We start from the raw sequence: 18,536 nt of genomic DNA on the forward strand, positions 1-18,536 counted from the left end.
AAAGGGTAGCAAGCCATTCCTGTGACACCTTGCGAGAGCTGCTACATCAGCTTATTTTTGCCCCGGCATACAGTCCATACATTCACTCTCAAGTTAACCTTTAAAACTCTCTTTAACCGCCGCCTTTCAACAATTAACGGCAGCAGCCACCAGCTAAAGCGCGTTCCAACTGCCAAAATAACCTCTGGACAACGGCCAGTTAATCAACGACTGACAAATAGTGTACGCAAAACCCGCTATTGTTTTAATTTTGAAAGGTCACGAAATTTGATCCGTAACGCACGTCGCGTCGTTGTTTCTGTTGCTGTTTGGTTTCTGTTTTATTGATATATTTGTATTGTGTTACGTATTTATAGATTTGTTGTGGGGGCGCGGTGGCCGCACGGTTAGTGCGCTTGCCTCCGAATCGAACGGTCCGGGTTCGAGTCCTGCCCGAGGATATTCTGTTGTGTTCTATACTCTCACAGTGTCTCTCCACCCAGGTGTATAAATGAGAACCGCAAATTTAATGCTTGCGGTAACCCTGGGATGGACCAGCAACCCATCGAGGGGGGAGTAGAAATACTCCTAGTCGCTTCTTGCTTCAGAAACAGGACAAAAGGGCCGGCCTGATGGGCCACTTGGTTCGTATGCAGACTTTTGACGTATTTATATGTAGTTACAGTTTGGTTTAAAAAAAACTAAATAAATAAAATGCTGCATCCCGCGGAAAAAAAGCAGAGGTCATATTACACCCCTACCTCCCCATAACGCCTCATCTCTACAACGGCTACTTTCCTTTGTCCCCAAGGTGGCCGTTGTGGAGAGGTTCGACTGAACTTGATACGCATAATATGGATGAGCAAATAAGCATATCACTTGATACGGCTTTGGATCGATTTATCATGAAGTCATTGTCAATTTACAATCGGGACTAGCAGACTACAATGTCTCGTTGCCAAACAGGCTTCCATTTTCTTGCCGCCTTTTCACAGTAGCTCCATCGCTTCGCGTCAGTGCCGTTATCTTTTATAACAGCAGTGATCCAGTCTTCACGCACTGGTGTACAAGTTTTCTCGGTCATGTTTGCCACATTATAAAACGTAACAAACTTCTTTTGATCGTAAACAATTCTGTAAGTAAAATTACACCAGACCGGCTCGATCTCAAACCATAGTGGTAGACAAGATGTCATAACAACTGTGCCACTGTTATCTTTAACAGCCGAGCAGTTTTTGTCCTTCCATTGCCAATAAAACTCTGTCGTCGAATTATCAAATTTGCCTTTCTCAGGATTCCATACGTGGTTCATTATTATCTCTGGTTTTACGTGATAGAAGATATCAGAACATCTTTTATCCTGTCTTAACCAGATTCCTTCACTTTGTGTTGTTTTTAGAGTGCTCGAGAAAACGCCATGAAACAGAGTCTTGTTTACCTTGCGTGTTCTAAACTCTTTTCTATCGTTAAAATGATAGACATCGTGGATTTCAAATGTTATTGCCTTCGTAACAGGTACAATGTTGACGTTTCTCGGCCCTTGTGGTAGCTTAGCTTGACGGACAGAGAAGGACACTAACTCTGGAACATACCGCCCAAAGAAGAAATACAACATGGCTGCCAGTGCTAAATACGCGAATAGCGAGTTAGTCCACACGCAGCAGCTTGAAAGTACGTCACCTTTCGGTGCGCAACCGAAAATCTTACCGTACTTATAATTTAGCCATACCAATCTTCCGAACGAAAACACAACACTCACAAGAGAGGATATGAGAGACAATGTCTGCCAAGAGGCAAGGTGAAACAATTGCTCATCAACATCTTCAGGAGAATCGCAGTAAACGATGAAGAAATTCAACAGGAAACATGGGAAATCTTCGAGCAGTATCGTCACAAGAGAAAGATACATTTTCTCTTTGTAAACGCGATCTCGTAATTTCAAATCACGATTCAGAACCTCTTCGTCAAAATAACCTTTGAATTCACGCCACGCCAACCATACGTCCCAGCAATAAATGCCCGCTCCAATAAAGCAACAAAAGAGAAAATAAAACACGGCCACAGTTGTTACAAACTCCTTCAAATCTTCGGGCTTGGAAACGTATTTTATAAAATTCTGCCAATCCGCTACTACATCGAAAAGACCAACGACAACTGCTAAAATGAGAAATGCCCACTTTTTGAAACGATCCCACCATTGTGAAATATTTTCCTTCTTTTCTTGAGTGTCGTCGTTCACACTTGAAGGAAATATCAATGGCTTGCTATCCTCATTCATGTCGGGTTTTGGTTAACCCGCGCGGTGAATGTAACGACACTGATATGATATGAAAGTCGATCTTTCACTGATCTTTCACTGCTGCCTTTCCCAGCTACATTTCCTTTTGGATAACCCATTCAGATCCGAATGTCCCATCGGCCTGATAATGTATGTCTACGCGGCTACTCGCATCATGCATTCAGATTAAACGTCGCACAGTCTCAGATTGACGATGTCAGTGTTGATTTTTCATTTATATACGTGTGTCGAGTTCCTCAACTGATGCCTTGGTATCCAGCACAGTCAAAGGGAGAAATTAAACAGTTTTCGTGGTTTAAAACAATGTATATCAATTGAAATTTACAAATCTAAATCTTTTTACTGTTTTCCGTTTTCTTAATCCATTTCATCCATTCTCTTCGCCGATTGGCCAGTTCAACAGCTTAAAATGTAAAATGGTCTTCACTTTTTTATGGACGTCTGCATTTGGCAGCTGTTTATACGTTGACACCCTTCTAAAAAAACTACATGACAGCAAATCGTTGCAAATTTGAATTTAATCACAATGAATTTTAAAATAAAATATATTGTTACACTCTGCAACTATAATGCATGTCGGTCTTCCCGCAATAGGACGGGAACGTAAGACATGACTGGCATCAAAATATTATATTTTCCTAGAAATAAGGTCTTTATATGAAACGATATCTTACACATTAGACTCACAGGTAATCAAGTCGAGATTTTTTAGAGCCTGGTCAATCTGTGTTCTGTTGAGTTCTCCAGAATCAAGTGAATACAATTTGGATAACGAATTTTTGTAGTCCATTACAAAACGCTTCATGATGTTCCTTGTCGTCCAGATGTAGTGAGGCGGGGGGCGCTTTCATTCGAGTAAAAAATTGCTTTGAATTTTTGAGAATTGCCAGTTCGAATTGAACAGCATTTTCCCGAATTTCAGGGGTAGAGGTCAACCTCGAAACACAGATCCTAATTTCCCAGAAAATTTTGTTCCATTCAATTTTCCTGCCCAAATTTCTCGGTTCAATAGTTCACATTTCAGAAATTCAACAATTTTCAGGTTTTCCTGAAACTTTCCAAGAAAATTTCCATAGTATTGGGCCACGGTTTGAACGGTCCTGAATTTTTGGTTGAATATAAAGCGCCCGATACTAATTTATTACCGATGACGCTCTCTGGTCTAGGGTAATCGATGACAGCCAGGTGTCGTAACAACGTGCTCATTTCAAAAGGCGTCTTCTGCATATCACTGAGTGGAAACTGGCTTGTTTTACTTGCTGCTGTTGTTGCTGTTGTGGTTGGTGTTTACAGTTAAGATTTTCTGATTTCGAAGCTTCCCTCCTGTATAATAGACCATTTTACAGTTGTCTGTTCAGTGACCTAGCCTTTGAATGGTAGCGAGGCTGTAGGTGACCTTGTTTTGATACAGACCTCACTGCTTTTGTTGTGTAAATCAAGTTGTTCTTATGCTGACTAGTTTGCATTTGAATGAGAAAAGCAGTGAGGTCTGTATCAAAGCAAGGTCACCTCCAGCCTCGCTTACATTCATAGGTCAGGTAACTAAGCACACAACAGTAAAATGGCCTATTGGTATAAATTCGTCTTCTACATATCATCGACTGGGCACTAGCTTGTTTTCCTTGCTGCTGCTGTTGCTATTGTTGTTATTGTTGTTGTTGTCGTTGTTGTCGTTGTTGTTTACACTTAAGATTCCCTGATTTCCAAGTTTCCCTCCTGTATAATCGGTATAGGAAGGGCAAGCATAATTATTCCAGAGAGACAGCACAGGGAGCCTAGAATCTTGCCCAGAGTCGTGATAGGAATCATGTCACCATACCTGGAAAAACAAGTTCAAAACCTAGTCTACAACGTCCATTATTACACATTACGACAGGTGTTAAAGAAGCCTAGTCACGGTATTTTGAGTTATTTTGGCCACGTACAAAGTAACTTTTACATTAAGAGAAACCTGAAAATAGTAGTTTACTAAATTAGAAAAACACCAAAGAGATAATAACAAACCATACAGAAACAAGGATGCTTAACAAGGACGAATGGATTGCAAACGACAAACTTGAAATATTTTAACCTTTTAAGATGCGTAAACCGTGACATTTCCTGTAAATTCATCAGGATGAGATTTCAATTTGCGCTGATCATAAGTCGAGACACCCACGCAGGGTGAAAAAATGGTTAAAGTTTAGATCAACTGTAAGCGGTCTCAATAACCTAATTTCGACTTGTTCGTACGTGAAAGCCTGGTAACTATTTTAGAGTATCAATACGAGGCTCAGGGGAATAAGGACAAGACAAAGGCGCTTATTTTGAAAGCAAAACAGGTGAAAATCAGGTATTGTACCATTTCCGTGTGCAAAAACAATTCCAAAAAGCAACCAGACCTCAACTTTTTTGCTTTTCCGAGCGTGAAAAAGCTTCGAAAGCAATGGAGCACCTTTAAGCCGGCAAGCTGACAAGGAGTAGGAGTTTCAGTCTATCGCGAAGCTACACATAAGTTCTCAGCATTTCGACACCAAAGACATCGTCAAGACCTTGTGTGGAATAAAAAAGGTAGTAAACGGGGCGAAACCTGAAGTCTGGAATATTAGTAAAGTTATGGGTCCAAAACTGAAGCGAAAGTGGATGGGGAAGTAATTTTCCTCCTGTCGGGGTGATCTTCGATTTGATCAAGTCTTCCTGTAGCTCTATTTCTTCATCAACTTTTGGCACCTTCATTTCGGCTGCATTTTTGCAAAGCTCCAGCAGTTCAGCCCTTTTCCTTTTCTTTCCATCCACAGCTATTTGAATGTCTCCCGCCTTTAGGAAGTTCTGTAGCTCTGGGACTTTCATACTTACGAACGAAGAACTTTCATTGTCCGCCATCTTGATGAGTTATTCCCCTGAGCCTCGTCTTGATGCTCTAAAATAGTTACCAGGCTTTCACGTAAAAACAATTCGAAACTAGGCTATTGCATGCTGTTAACTTTTCCGGAAGAGCGGAGGATTTTAGGAACAAAAACTGACTGCTCGTAGCCTAGAGTTTGAAATCAACTTAGTCAAAGAGGGAACGTGATTCGTTTTGGTCGGGGGGGGGGGGAGTTATGACGATTGCATTTGGTGGGGGTGACCTTTTGTTTAGCATTTTCGAATGATACACGTATCTCCTCAGCTTTTTTCCTCCTGATAACGTCACAAAATGGCTACAATATCGAGGAAACAGGTGTTGAGAATAAGGGTAATGATCGACTCTTCACACTGCCTTGATGAACAACGGAATTCTCCTAAATCACCCAACGAGATCGGATGGCAACCTGCAGGGAGAATTTAAATTTTAATCTTGGCTCATACTGACTTACCCTACAGTCATCATGGTGATGATCGTATACCACATGCTGTCCGGAATACTTTTGAATTTTGTCTCCTCCGCCTGCATTTGTTCGATGTAATACAACACGCTTGAAAACACCATGTTCATCAATAAAAACGCGAAGAACAAAAACCCCAGATCGACAACAGCGCGCTTCAAAGCCCTTCCCATCTGCCGCATGTGCTTGGAATGGCGCGAAAGCTTAAAAATCCGGAACACTCTGAGCATGCGTAGGACCATCAAACCGCTGGCGTTCTCCACGGCGGTCGAAGAATCGGGCGAGAAATGTTTGAATAAAAGAATGACATAAAAAGGCGCAACGGCCAGTAAATCCACAATGTTCATCTTGTTAATGATAAATTTCCAACGTTGGTCAGCCGCGTAAAATCTAAGAATATACTCAGCTGTGAAAACGCTCATGCAGAAAGCATCAATGACGAAAAATACTTGAGGGTATTTCTCCTCGCACGTTTTATCCTTGCAGCAGCGCTCCGTCTCAATAATGGTACAGACAACACTAAGATATATGAGAACTGCGATGAAGCTCTGGACGCATTTTCCTAAGCGGTTCGTTTCGGTATTTTCAAGAAGATTCCAAAACCATTTACGAAGAAATGATTTATTTCTATGCGGTTCAGCACATGCGCAGTTTGGCTGTTTTTCACTTTTGGGGCCAAGTTTTTTCGACAGGTTGTAGCATTCTTCCCAGCAGCAATCGTTCAAGTTATCCATATCAATTCCATAAAAACGCAGCTCTTCGTGAAAAGCACCCAGGCAATCCTCGTAGGAATAGTGCAGTTTTCCGTCACGATAGAAATTGAGAATGTATCTAAACATGTGTGGATCTCTATCAAGGAAGTACTCTTTCTTGTCATCGTCGAAGTAGAGCTTGATGGCTTCGCTGCCTAACAACGTGTTTGGATATTTCTTCAGCGTGCTGTCCCAGGTGCAGAACCGCCGTCCGCTGACATTTATTGTGACACGTTTGTCGATCCTCTCGGTTCTTAGTTTGCCGTTTCTATTCTTAGACTGCAGTGTCATTCACCAAGCCGTCTGTCAACTTTCCTGTTGGCTTTAATTTCCTATTGGTTAATATTCCTCAAATCGACGTGTTTTTAAGACGTTCTTCTGCGAAGAGCAAAAAAAAAGACAACGGTAAATAATTCAGTATATTACACGTTTGTTGCCCTTGGCGAAAAAAATGGCAAGGCGAAAACAAAAATGACTATCAAACATCACAATTATTCTAAATTATCAGATATATTCTTATTCGCTTTTGTTCCTTTGTTTTTTCAAGCTGTTCCTGTGTGAATAGTGAACAAAAACGAGACTGTAAATAATTCAGTATTACACAAGTGTGCCTTTGGCGAAGAAATGGCCATAACATCAAAGCGAAAACAAAATGGTCATTAAGTATCACAATTCTTATAAACTACCCAAAATATTCTATTCTTTAATGTTCCTGACATCAATGTTTTTTGCCTCTTTTGTAATCTATCCCTCTGCGAACAGTAAAACGAAGAGAACGGTAAATAATTCACTTAAGTGTACCAGACGTTTACCCTTGGCGAGAAAATAGCGTCGAGGCGAAAGCAAAAATGATCATCAATTATCAGAACTATTATAAACTACCAAAAACCTACCGGGACGGTCTGGATAACGGTTCTGTAATAGATATCGTGTTGCCGATGACTCAGTGTTAAAATATTTTTCGCTTATGATAGGTACGTGAGCCAGGTTTTGACGCACAATTCAACACGTTTTCTAACTTGTTCCTTTTACGTCAGTCCGTTTAAATATTCAAGTTTTTCTCCAGTTAACAGACAAACACAACCTGCCTTTTTCTATTTATTCGTATAACATTACTGACCATAAGTGTCAAACTGTCCACACGTCTAAACTTGTCACTCTCTTCTGATACACGTGCCAACATGTACTTTTTGATATCCTGTGTTCAACATAATCTGAAAGCGAGGCTAACATTCTAACACGACATGTGCTTACTTTTATTTCCTTGGCCACTGATGTATCTTTGCTATTCAAAAATTTTGCGACATCTTAATGTATGGTCTGATTATGTTTTAAACATAATTTTATTTGCACGGAGATAACAAAGGGAAATTTTCCTTCTATTCATTTTATACTTCGTGGGAACTGAGCTTAATTTCTACCTGCTTTCACCTGTTCTTTTAATCTCCCTCAAAGACTAATTAGCAGCAAAGTGCTTTTATCTTAGCGCTTCCGTTAGCTATCTTCCTATCACTTCCCTGAGGCCTTAACGTTGTAAAGTCTGCTCGGCCTTTTCCTCTTTTCTTCAATCTAGCTAATTTAATATGAGTTACATCAAGTGATAAACGGCCTCGTTAGCCGAGATGCCTTTGCCAAACCGAAGCTATTTTATTAAGCTATCTCTCCTTACCGAATTAATTTTCATATTGTTAATTCATCAGTCAGTTGAAAGTGTGAGTGATATAGCAATGAAGCAGCAAAATTGTTTGCCAGATGGAAAGGTTTTCACCGAATTGTTAAAACTGTTCTTTGCAAAAAGCCCAAAGTGTGTCACGTACAAACCTCATTAACTTTAGCCGGCCACATTTCTGTAACGTTACTCCAGCTTAAAGCTGGATCCAATTGTTCAAAGGTTAGATAACGCTCTCCACCGGATAAATTACTATCCAATGGATAAGTGTTCACAAAATAAGCCAAGCTATCCGCTGAATGGTGATGTATCTAGTGGATAGCGTTAACCACGGTTTGAACAACTGGGGCCTGATGTCTTAACTAAATTATGTTCTTACCGTTAAAGCTTCGAACGACAAATCTTCAAATGTAGTTTTACGATCGTTGGTCAAAGACTATTCCAAGCATATGGATTCCACTTGTAAAGCGATCACCCAGCGCTAAAGTTTACAGAAGTTTAATTTTGGAAAGCGGAAGTTGATTCACAAATCAATATTTTGAAAAGCGTTGGCGTTTCCGAAGAAAACCGCTGAACAAGCTGTAGACAATTGGTTAAAATAAGCAAAAACGTTTACACAGAGAGAGGTCGGAATAAGAGGTGTCTTAATTGTTCTTGAATAGCCCCCCTGTGGAGATCCAATAAAGTTTGCATACATGATAAAAGCACTTCCAAAGCGGTATTATTCGGCCGATTAGTTAGTTAACGAAAATTGTAGTCTAAATTAGGATACATTAAAAACTTTAATGTCATTTTACATAAATTTTCAGTTAAATTAAACACAGAGAAACCATAGGCCTGTCGAGAGGCACCGTTTAAGCGTTTTCAACAAAATCAGTTTTAACGAAAAAATACATCCACTGAATTGGACCATCTCGCTTTTTTTTCTTTTTTTTTTTTCGAAAATTTAATATTCGTTATGGACAGCGCTTGGAACCATTCAAGTTATACAGCTGCAGAAATTAGGTGAATTTCTAGATCTCAGACTGTCCTAACTGTCACTGAATTTTTGTTCTCTTTCTGCAATCAGGAATGATATCAAAATTGTCAAACGGTAGAGGACGTGAACATGGATCCTATTTGTCTCCTTGTTACAGTTCAACAGATACCGGTCTTCAAGCCTCGAGATATAGCAAACCGGCACATTATGGCTCACCTCACTCGCCTTACGTCTAGAGCGCAATTTTAGTAGAGTTACAAGTTGACTGTTGTCGATGTGTCTCCACCTTCTTGATTTAAACATCAGCAAACAACCGTACTTGTTCTTTTGGATTCAGCATCTTTAAATTAGAACTGTTTCCCTTACCATTCTTACAAGGGTAAATTCTATCGTCAGCCGTCGACGGAAGAGAGTTACATTAAGATAGGAGATTCCTAAATATCGATTACCTCATATTTAGCAGCGTATTATTGTCTCCTCGTACAACTATCACTTGGCGCGGTAATTGTTCTTAAGAAATTAACCACCGAACATATAGGACTTGATGGTTAACTTCGCTATGTTATTCAGTTTCGTCCTAAATAATTTTTCCCTAATTGTTTAAAACGCACGTAAAGTTCTTAATGTGATTTTACGATTAACTATCTCAGAACTTAAATTTACGTTGTCACATTCGAAAAATAAGTTCAAAACTTCGCCGACTTTTCTTATTTACATCAACCGTAAAATAGCTAATTTAATCATTTTCAGTCAAAAGGCTTTCTTTTTAACCGTCACCTATCGAGGCTTCCCCACCGTGTTAAGTTAATTTCACTAAGGGGTCTTGTCGCGTTATTCAGGACACCGAATATGTTTTTATCAAAGGAAGGGTTGATAAATGTTTATTCGTTAGAGCCAAATACACATGAGAATTCAACCTGTAATTTGAGGTCAATGATCATTATAATTATTTTCCCGTGACAGGTATTCATCACGATCATATCTCGGTTGGAAAGTCTTCAATTATTCGGGAATATCTGACTTGTATTTGTCTTAATGTAGCAGAAAATTCACAAAAAATAAAAAAATAAAAAGTAGTTATAGAATTATTATTTTACTATTACGCCATGTGAAGATGCATGTACTGGCCAAGAGAAGAAGCAAATGTGAGACCGTAACAGTACTGTTCTCATTCTGTACATTTATTCTTCATTTTGGAGCTGAGATATCGAGAAATCTATTCGATGTTTTTTGGAGATAATACTTGCGGACATTTTACTAATTTCTCGAAATACCACGAAACTAGTGAAAAACCCGCAATGTTTTCTGTCTTGGCATCGAATAAGGTGTGTAGAATTCGAATTATTTCTCTTAGGGGAACATACAAGAAACGAGGACTGAGCTATCTTAGGCACAAATATTCCTTCATCGAGTTATATTTGAATTTTTGGCAAAGAAAAGTGCTTTGTAGATCGGAAAGTTGATCAGACTGTGGCAAGGCGACCCAAGTATTTTTGAACAATCAAGGGAACATTCGAGTTCCAGTTTCTAAAAGTGAATTCCCTTTACGATTGCCAATTGTATAGTGTTGAGAATTCGCTAATACACCAAAACAATCTCTCAGTGAACAACTTGCCTTTGTCTCTGATCACCTGTCCCCTTGACCATGACGAAGAAGTTGCAAGGATAAATTAAAATGTTCGTCACGTACTCTTGGGAAAGATAGCAAAAGCGACTGACCTTTCTAGGGCATGTAAGGAGTAACTTGCTAGAGAGAGGAGTTAAAGGTGCCTTTAACGTTTCACCAAGGAAATATATTGACGTACAAAGGCTCTTAACAACAAGAAATGACTCCTACAATATGCTGAACTCAACAGCTGCAAGTTCATTATTTACGCCAAGTTTGCATACATTTCGGCACCTTATTGAGTCTACGTTTCAACCTTGAAAATAAAATTGGTTTTCAATTAATATTTTCGTTTGAATTGCCGATCAGTGAGACATACGTTTGAGTTAAATATAAGCTCACATACTCAGGAAGTGAGGTCTATTTTTCACCCAGGTTTTATTTGTAACGCAAACAGCATCTTAAGAATAACTAATAATTTGTAATATCTATAATCCAGTACCAAAATGTTCGGTTATTTCACAAATAATATGCATCTTGCGACCGGTGATTTAAAAGGAAACTTCATGAATTAAATTAATCTATCCTGAAGGATCATTTACAAAAAGAATTTATCTTTATTTCCTGAGTGAAATGATCCATTTTAGTATATTAGTTCGCTGTCTAATTGATTTCTCCTCATTAATTTTCAGTACTCTTCGTTGTTTTCATAAAATGTTTTTGAACGAGTCATGGCCAAAACAATTAAAATTATCATTTCTTAGTTTTATATCATGACAACATCATATGCCCCCAATGATGATTATCAGAAAACGCGTTTTTCTAGAACGATCTGTATTTACATATTCTGGACTTGCCGATAGTACTGTTCGACGGAGGACTAAATGAAATTAAACTGTGAAGTCCTCCCCTTTTTTGCCTAAAACAAGTACCGTCTTGACCAATTATCCTGGTAGACTTGTCATGGAAGGAACAGAATTGTCGTGCATACAAGTAAAATATGGCTTCCCGTTATGTAAGGAATTCTTCCGCACTTAAAGCGTTTAAAGCGCTTTCTCGACACATTTGATGCAGATGCATGAGGGCCCGCCTTTCCTTCTGTTCCTTATTTTCCTGTTGTGTTTCTTTACTATTTATTATTCGGTTTGGTGACTCCAACAAAGTTTTGTCCTAAAAATATTATCTTTTGATCTTGTACAATAGAAATTTTAGACAGGTAAAAAACATGCAGTTTTGACACGAGTGTCGAAAGTGACGTGCAACACCAATCACACCTCCCTCACACACGTTTTCCCGCGCTTCGCTCGCACACGTTTTCTCGCGCTCCGCGCAGCTACATGTATTTGTTTCGAGCTTAATTTGATTGGTTCACCAGACTACTTGTTTCTCTGGTGATTAGCACGGGTCATTACTAGCTTTACTACAGTCAAATGAAAACCGCTTTATAAATCAGCAGGAATGAGAGCATTCACAAATTAAGCTTCATATAAGACTTTAAATTAAAGCTTTTAATGAGCTGCCAATCAAACCCAAACCAATCGAGTTTATCTCTCATTCATTGCATTGTTAATGCTGACAGACTGTCGATTGCAACGAATCGAACAAATCCAAGACTCTACATTTTTTAATTTGAGTCAAATACACAATACCTCCACCTGTTATTGAACTCCTAATGAACTTTAAATTTACAGTTTTCTCCTTCAACTGGGCTTTTTTCTAATTTTGTTTTGATTCGTCCGCTTTTAAATAAGCATCAGACATAATCGGCAACTGCCACATTTTCTGAATTACGATTATTACATACGAACAGATAAAATAAAACTGCTCGCATTTTTTACCTTATAATGCCAGCAACCGTTGGTAATCTCCGTTCCTGATTTCGATGATAAAATAATACTAAGAATAATTTATGCAGCACCAAAAAATATCAGCTCAGTGCAAATTTGATAACTTTGTTAGTTTCGTCTACTGAATCGATGAGTTCTGGATTAAATATGAACAATAACAACGTGTAAAGAAGAAAGATATGATATTCATTATTCGGTTCTACAGATGATTTTACTTTCTCGTCTCGAAGGTCACAAAGCTATTTCCTTTTTCACTTTCCTTAACTTTCAATACTGCTTCTAGGTAAATTAGTTATGGATTTTGTGTATCAGGAAGGCTTAAAACTGGCAGAATTGCTGAGAGAAAGAGCGAAATTAGTTATAATATGTCGATTCATGTTTAAGCGTGTTGTTGTTTTGAAGCCAAACTATGCCAGTAATTTTTGGACACTTTGATCTGCTCCTTCGATCACAATGTGGAATATATTTCTGTGATCCTAAAAGCCATTACCAATGTTCAGTCAAGACTGTTTCGGGATCAAAAAGAACATCTAGTTCGATGCTGCGTGCTTTGCAGTAAAAAAGTAAATGAGAATGTGCAAGTTAAATTAGCTTCTTGGTACAAGTACAGTAAACACTAGAACTGAGCAATTTAGTCTAAATGGACGTCATAAACACATTTCGGTTTACCCTCATGTGGCGAGGAAATGTTGTAATATATCCAAATTATCTGTTCAAAAACTACAGCATGTAGTTGTAATAAAAATACCTGATTTTGTCAGACTCGTATCGCTTGCCCTGCCGGCTGCCGTTTGCGCGAGTCTTCAGTTCTACTGCTTTCAATTTACAACTCGAGAGACAGCTTGCCAATATCGCCGGTTCTTGTTTCTGTGGCTCTATTTGCATCAAATAAGGAACTCTTTTGTTTGTGATAAGTGGAGCGGAGCGTTTTTTTTGCAGCACAGTGATACAAAAATGCAACACACAGCCGTTCAGTTGTGCGACAGCAAAGGACATCAGTGACCTTGAAATACGGTCGCAGTAGATTGAATTCGAAACAGTGTAGCTTTTTTTTTTCAAGCCTGTCGCCTAAACGCAGGTTCAAATTTTTACTTTGAATTTCCATATCTATGGAAACAATCAATGCTTTTAGAATGTTCAAGCTGATGAAAAACATGCATAATAATTTGCCTTATTTTCCATCCTTGTCGGATGCACAGGAAACACAATAACGTCTACAGAATAAAGCAACAGGAAACCGCAACTCCAACAGTGTCAATGATTAAGTAAACTTTCTACTGTGAATTTATTTATCTGTACATGAAAATGAACTCGAGAAGTCAAATGCAAAAACAGGTTGAAGTACTGGGTTTTAACTCTAAACCAAAAGCTGCCTTTTTGCCTCATTGTATAGAAATTACTTTATGTAAACAAAATAAGTGAATGGTTACTCGTGATGTTGATAAACATATAAAGAAGACGTAAATGGAGACAAATATATTTAAAACGTGGGGGAGCATCTTTACTTAACAATATCGTGCTTAATCATTAACATTCACTTAACGACTTGTTTGCTATAAGCAAATTTCAAAATTCACATAAATTTGGCGCAGTAACGATTTGTGCAAAATACTAATTATATAATTTTTTGGCAGCTTATTTATTTCTCAAAGCTATTTCTGCATGCGCCAACTGTTGATTTTTCCTCCTAATTCACGCATTAGCCACGTAGAAGGCGATTTTAATTGGATTTCAGACCAACAAGCAACACATTTGTTTATTCTGGACAACAGCAACGCACAATGGCTCGATATTGGCTCATCATATGCAATTATGGATGTGGAAAACACCACACAGAAATTATGACGTTAGAAACTCATTACTTGATTGAACGTTTCTGCCCTCGATATGCCCCTTTTATAAACTGTTTTGGTTCCGAGAAGACCATTAATTATCCTCGTAGTCAATACATACATGGCTGCATAAGGTTTTAATACCATGATTTATTAGACCTTCTTAGTTTTCCTTAAGTTAACCAAACGAAGTTGATATGATCATGAAATAAGTCTAAAATATGACGTTTCACGTTGTTTACCTGATATTTCCTTTCTTAATTAGTTTTAATACCCATCTTAACAGCGCAGCTAAAAGGGCGAATGTCACGACTTCTAGTGACAGATGCAAATTTTTACATTATGAAATTACAGAATGACTAAATCTTAACGATTTCCTGGCGTTATTTTGAAATGTGCAAGTAAAGAATTTCACTGCCATTTAGAATCTTAGTTCCATTTTCAGAGACAATTGTGTATGGCAAGACCTGCTCTGTATTTAATTCGCTGTAGTATTGTTTATTTGTATTTCTCGTCGCGCGTCAAAAAAAAAAAATGTATAAATACGTATTCGTATTCTTTCATAGGGCTGTATTGTATTTTGTTACGACGCGCCAGCGACAGCTATTTTATGTGCCACTGAAGTCTTTCATTAAAAAAAGGAAAATTAAAATTTAAAATCGAGTACTTGACTTTCGCTAACGAGATTAACTTTTATGGCTACAAGGGAAGAATTATTTTTTTCTTAAGTGAAAACTACAAATTGCGAGTTAATTCGTAAGTCCCGAAAGGTCCTGGCTTAAATAAAATCGTAAAAATGTTGTTCAGAGTTTTCGTGAACGTAAAAAATAAAATTACAAATTTGTAAATGAGATCTCTCCTTGGTGACCTGTCGGTACGGTGTTATGTCTCTGTAATTAGACTAGCTGTGGCAGACAATGCTGTGCAAGTGCTGAACTACAACATAAAAGATCTCTCCAGATCGGTTGTCTCTTTGGCGATACAAACTATCTCTTACCTCAGAAAACAGATTTGTCACGGAGTTTTTCTGAACAATTTCAGAAGAGTTATGGTCGACTTCCGCTTCACACTGGCAGAGAGAACTGAGTTGAAAGCCTTATTGAAAGCAAACAGATTAAGCCGAATGACTTGAGCTTTTCTGCATATTTTACCTCAAAACAAGCGCTCCCATTGGCTACTGTGTCAGTACAAGGTTCATTCAACACTCAAAAAGAAAACTGCTGTCGAGGAAGCAATAAAGCATTGCTGTGAAGTTTACATAATATTTTTGACGCCAGTGACAGCCCAAGTCGTGCTGAATGGTATTAGTGTTTACCTAAGTTCTTGATAGACATCTTTCTTGAACTACATTTATGCCGAACTATGAACCAGTGTTATAATAAAGAACTTACAGAACGGATGCAATTTAATTACAACAACGGATTAGTTTTAAACCGATGTATGTTTTAAATTCAAAATCGTAAACATACATATACGGCTATACATTTTTTATCATTGTATCACTTCAGAGAAAAAAATCAACTGTTGGTTTTATAGTCGAGAGAAGCGGCTGAATGTTTCTTGACCTTAAAAGCAATGTGCCTATAAAGAAAAGGCCTCTGAATCAGATAAAGTTATATTCGTGATGCCGCTATGTAACTCTTATGATCTGTCAAATTTTCTGGCTTATATAAAGAACTTATCCATATTCTTCGCTTAGATCAGTAAGGCACACTTTACAAAAAAAGTATTGAATAAAAAATATGTAAAAATAAAGCGGGCCGCTTAATTTTTCTTATTAGAAATTGACAGCCTACTCAGACAAGTACAACAAAAGCTGCTTATTTTAAAATGTCCAAGTTCATAATTTGCGCTCGGTGGTAAACGCGAAGAAATCTTGCTCTTAAATTATTCCATAATATATATTTATACTAATTTAAATTAATATAAGAATAGCGAATTGGTTTTAAATTTCCAATAGTTTCTAAACAATAAGGAGCCCACAGTAGGCAGTTTGATACAACAATGAGTTTTGATAGCAATCATGGGGTTGTGATTGTATAACATCGCGTCTTGACCGCCCTACAGTGAATAAGAACTACCATATATAGTAAGCGGTTAACATGTACGAAGATAATGGCCATAATAAATGAAAACATAAATAACCTTTATTTACCAAAGGCTAGTGGGGCCGACCAAACTACTGAAACAAATAATTCAAATTGAACATAACATTGTTAAGAAACCCAGCTGGCCGGAGGCAAACCAGTTGGCTATTTACAAGCGCTTCCGAGGATTTGAACTTGTGGCTACCAAGAGACAAATCCAGGTAGTGGACTCGAACCCGGGACCGCTGGATTGCGAGTTCGACGCGCTGGCCACTCGGCCACGCTGCCACCAGGATTGGACAGCTTGGAGCGGTAATTAACTCTTCGAAAAACAATAGCAGTTAATTAAGGAATTGTAAACGAAAGATGTTAAATAGAGGTGCCTTTCTTCAGGAAAAACAGGGATTTTTTTTAAGAACTTAGGATTCGTGTGTTTCTTAATCTTCTTTCCTAAATCTTCACAATTGGCATTCACTCTGATGATGATCAAACAGATCGAAAACGTTAAGACTCAATTTTAACAGCTTTTTACCTTAAAGTTTTATATTTTAATTCATGGTTAATATTGGAAGTTTCTAAGGACGGGGTTTTTTCTCCATTAACCTTTAATATACACGAATACAACCCAATAATTCATGGTAAAACTTCATAACGTCTTTAGTGTCATTATCAGCTAAATTCTCTCTTATCGACTGTGTGCTCTTTTGAAATCGTCACGTGCGTAGCGTTTAAGTTTCTACAGCATGCAACGGTCTAGCCACTTTCAGAAAATTTGCAAACTTAAAAATTTGCCTCTTTCGGAGAAAAGTAAAGGACAAGACAGTTCGTTAAGTCAAACTTCTTCCCTTGAAAAGAAATTCAGCATCGAAGGGGTTGACTGCCACCTTAAATTTATGAAATAGAAGGTTTGGTGGCTGTGCACACCATCGCAAGAATCTTTTGATTTTTCTCAAAATATTCCATTTATGTTGAGTAGACTTTAATAAGAAAACAGGAAAATGTTTCCATCCAGTCCTTTAAAATTTAAATGTCAAAATATTGATAATATTTTTTACCGGTTTAAACTGCAAAAGACATTCATTCGTGCCATTGTGATATTATGACAGACGGGTTATTTAGCAGGAACTTGACACTCGAGAGTACTGGTTGCAGCGAAGTCCCTTTCTATAAATTATTGAAAGCATGTGTTCGTGTTTTTTTCGATAGCTTCTTAAATTTCTTCATCAACCAAACAATTTACAAACAATTATGACTGAACTGCAAGTAATTATCGATATCTTGTGACTGAACTATAAAAAAAGCCACTATGAGACAGTTGCGATGTGGAAAAAGATGTTTAAATGCCGTACTGCTGCGTTCAAAGAAATTTGATTTAAGTACCAAAGAGGAATACTTGCTGAGGCCATTGTTTACATTTGGCTCATTAGCATACAGCTTCGCGCACAGAAGGCAACATATGACGTAAATTTGATTGACTCCAAATAAACTAAACACAATGTGAAATTTTTAGCTCTTTGGGTGTAATGTTCAAGGAGAAATTGTCTTTTAAAACCTGCAAAATTTCTGGGTGGCAAAAGCGCTAATGAGCTCACATATTCTTTGTAAAATTTTGAGGTTTTAAAACCCGCGTCGCACGAAAACGATTCAATACATCGCGGTCAAATTCATTGACAGAGTGAATGGTGCTATGATCTTTCAATATTCAGAACTGATTTTTTTTTTTTAGCTTCATCAGTAACTGGAATGCTTATGCTAATGAAGCAAATATTGTAATCAAGGATTCCCTTGTAGCAATGTGTCAGGAAAGTAAATACTTTGGAGTCGTTTTAATTGAAGCTACAACTACAGAATTGTGTTAGCGTTGTTTTACAAAAGAAATCCCAAAATGTAACACTTTTTGCAGCGTAATTTGCATAAGAAGTGTTGAATTTCAATGAATATAACATGAGAAACTTTGGCTGTATTCTATTTGCCGTAAATCTAAAAAAAAAAAAAAAGGAAATCGTTTTATTGATTAGATGAGTTTTGTTCGTCAATTTTTGCGCTAAAGATATAAAGCTGTTACAACCGCGCCGTTTATTTGTTTAAGATGCAGATTACACAGAAACCATTTTGGTTTTTACGAGCATCGAAATATGAAAA

The 18,536-nt window shown here is 37.8% G+C and overlaps 1 protein-coding gene across 4 annotated transcripts; it reads right to left on the minus strand.

Moving 5' to 3' along the window:
• Positions 1–2,811: 2,811 nt before the first annotated feature.
• Positions 2,812–15,464, minus strand: LOC145503078 (A-type voltage-gated potassium channel KCND3-like). 4 transcript variants are annotated; one of them, XM_081482505.1, is made up of 3 exons: positions 15,305–15,464; positions 5,614–6,752; positions 2,812–4,097 (listed from the first exon to the last, which is right to left on the minus strand). In XM_081482505.1, the coding sequence occupies exons 2-3, from the start codon at positions 6,663–6,665 to the stop codon at positions 3,965–3,967; spliced, it is 1,185 nt and encodes a 394-aa protein (XP_081338631.1). In that variant the 5' UTR covers positions 6,666–6,752; positions 15,305–15,464; the 3' UTR covers positions 2,812–3,964. The 4 variants fall into 4 exon arrangements, with proteins under 4 accessions (XP_081338631.1, XP_081338630.1, XP_081338632.1 ...); XM_081482504.1 differs by lacking the exon at positions 15,305–15,464 and adding an exon at positions 13,224–13,561; XM_081482506.1 differs by lacking the exon at positions 15,305–15,464 and adding an exon at positions 8,423–8,955.
• Between the last annotated feature and the right edge of the window lie 3,072 nt (positions 15,465–18,536).

This window comes from Orbicella franksi, chromosome 11, assembly GCF_964199315.1.
Source record: "Orbicella franksi chromosome 11, jaOrbFran1.1, whole genome shotgun sequence".
NCBI lineage: Eukaryota > Metazoa > Cnidaria > Anthozoa > Scleractinia > Merulinidae > Orbicella > Orbicella franksi.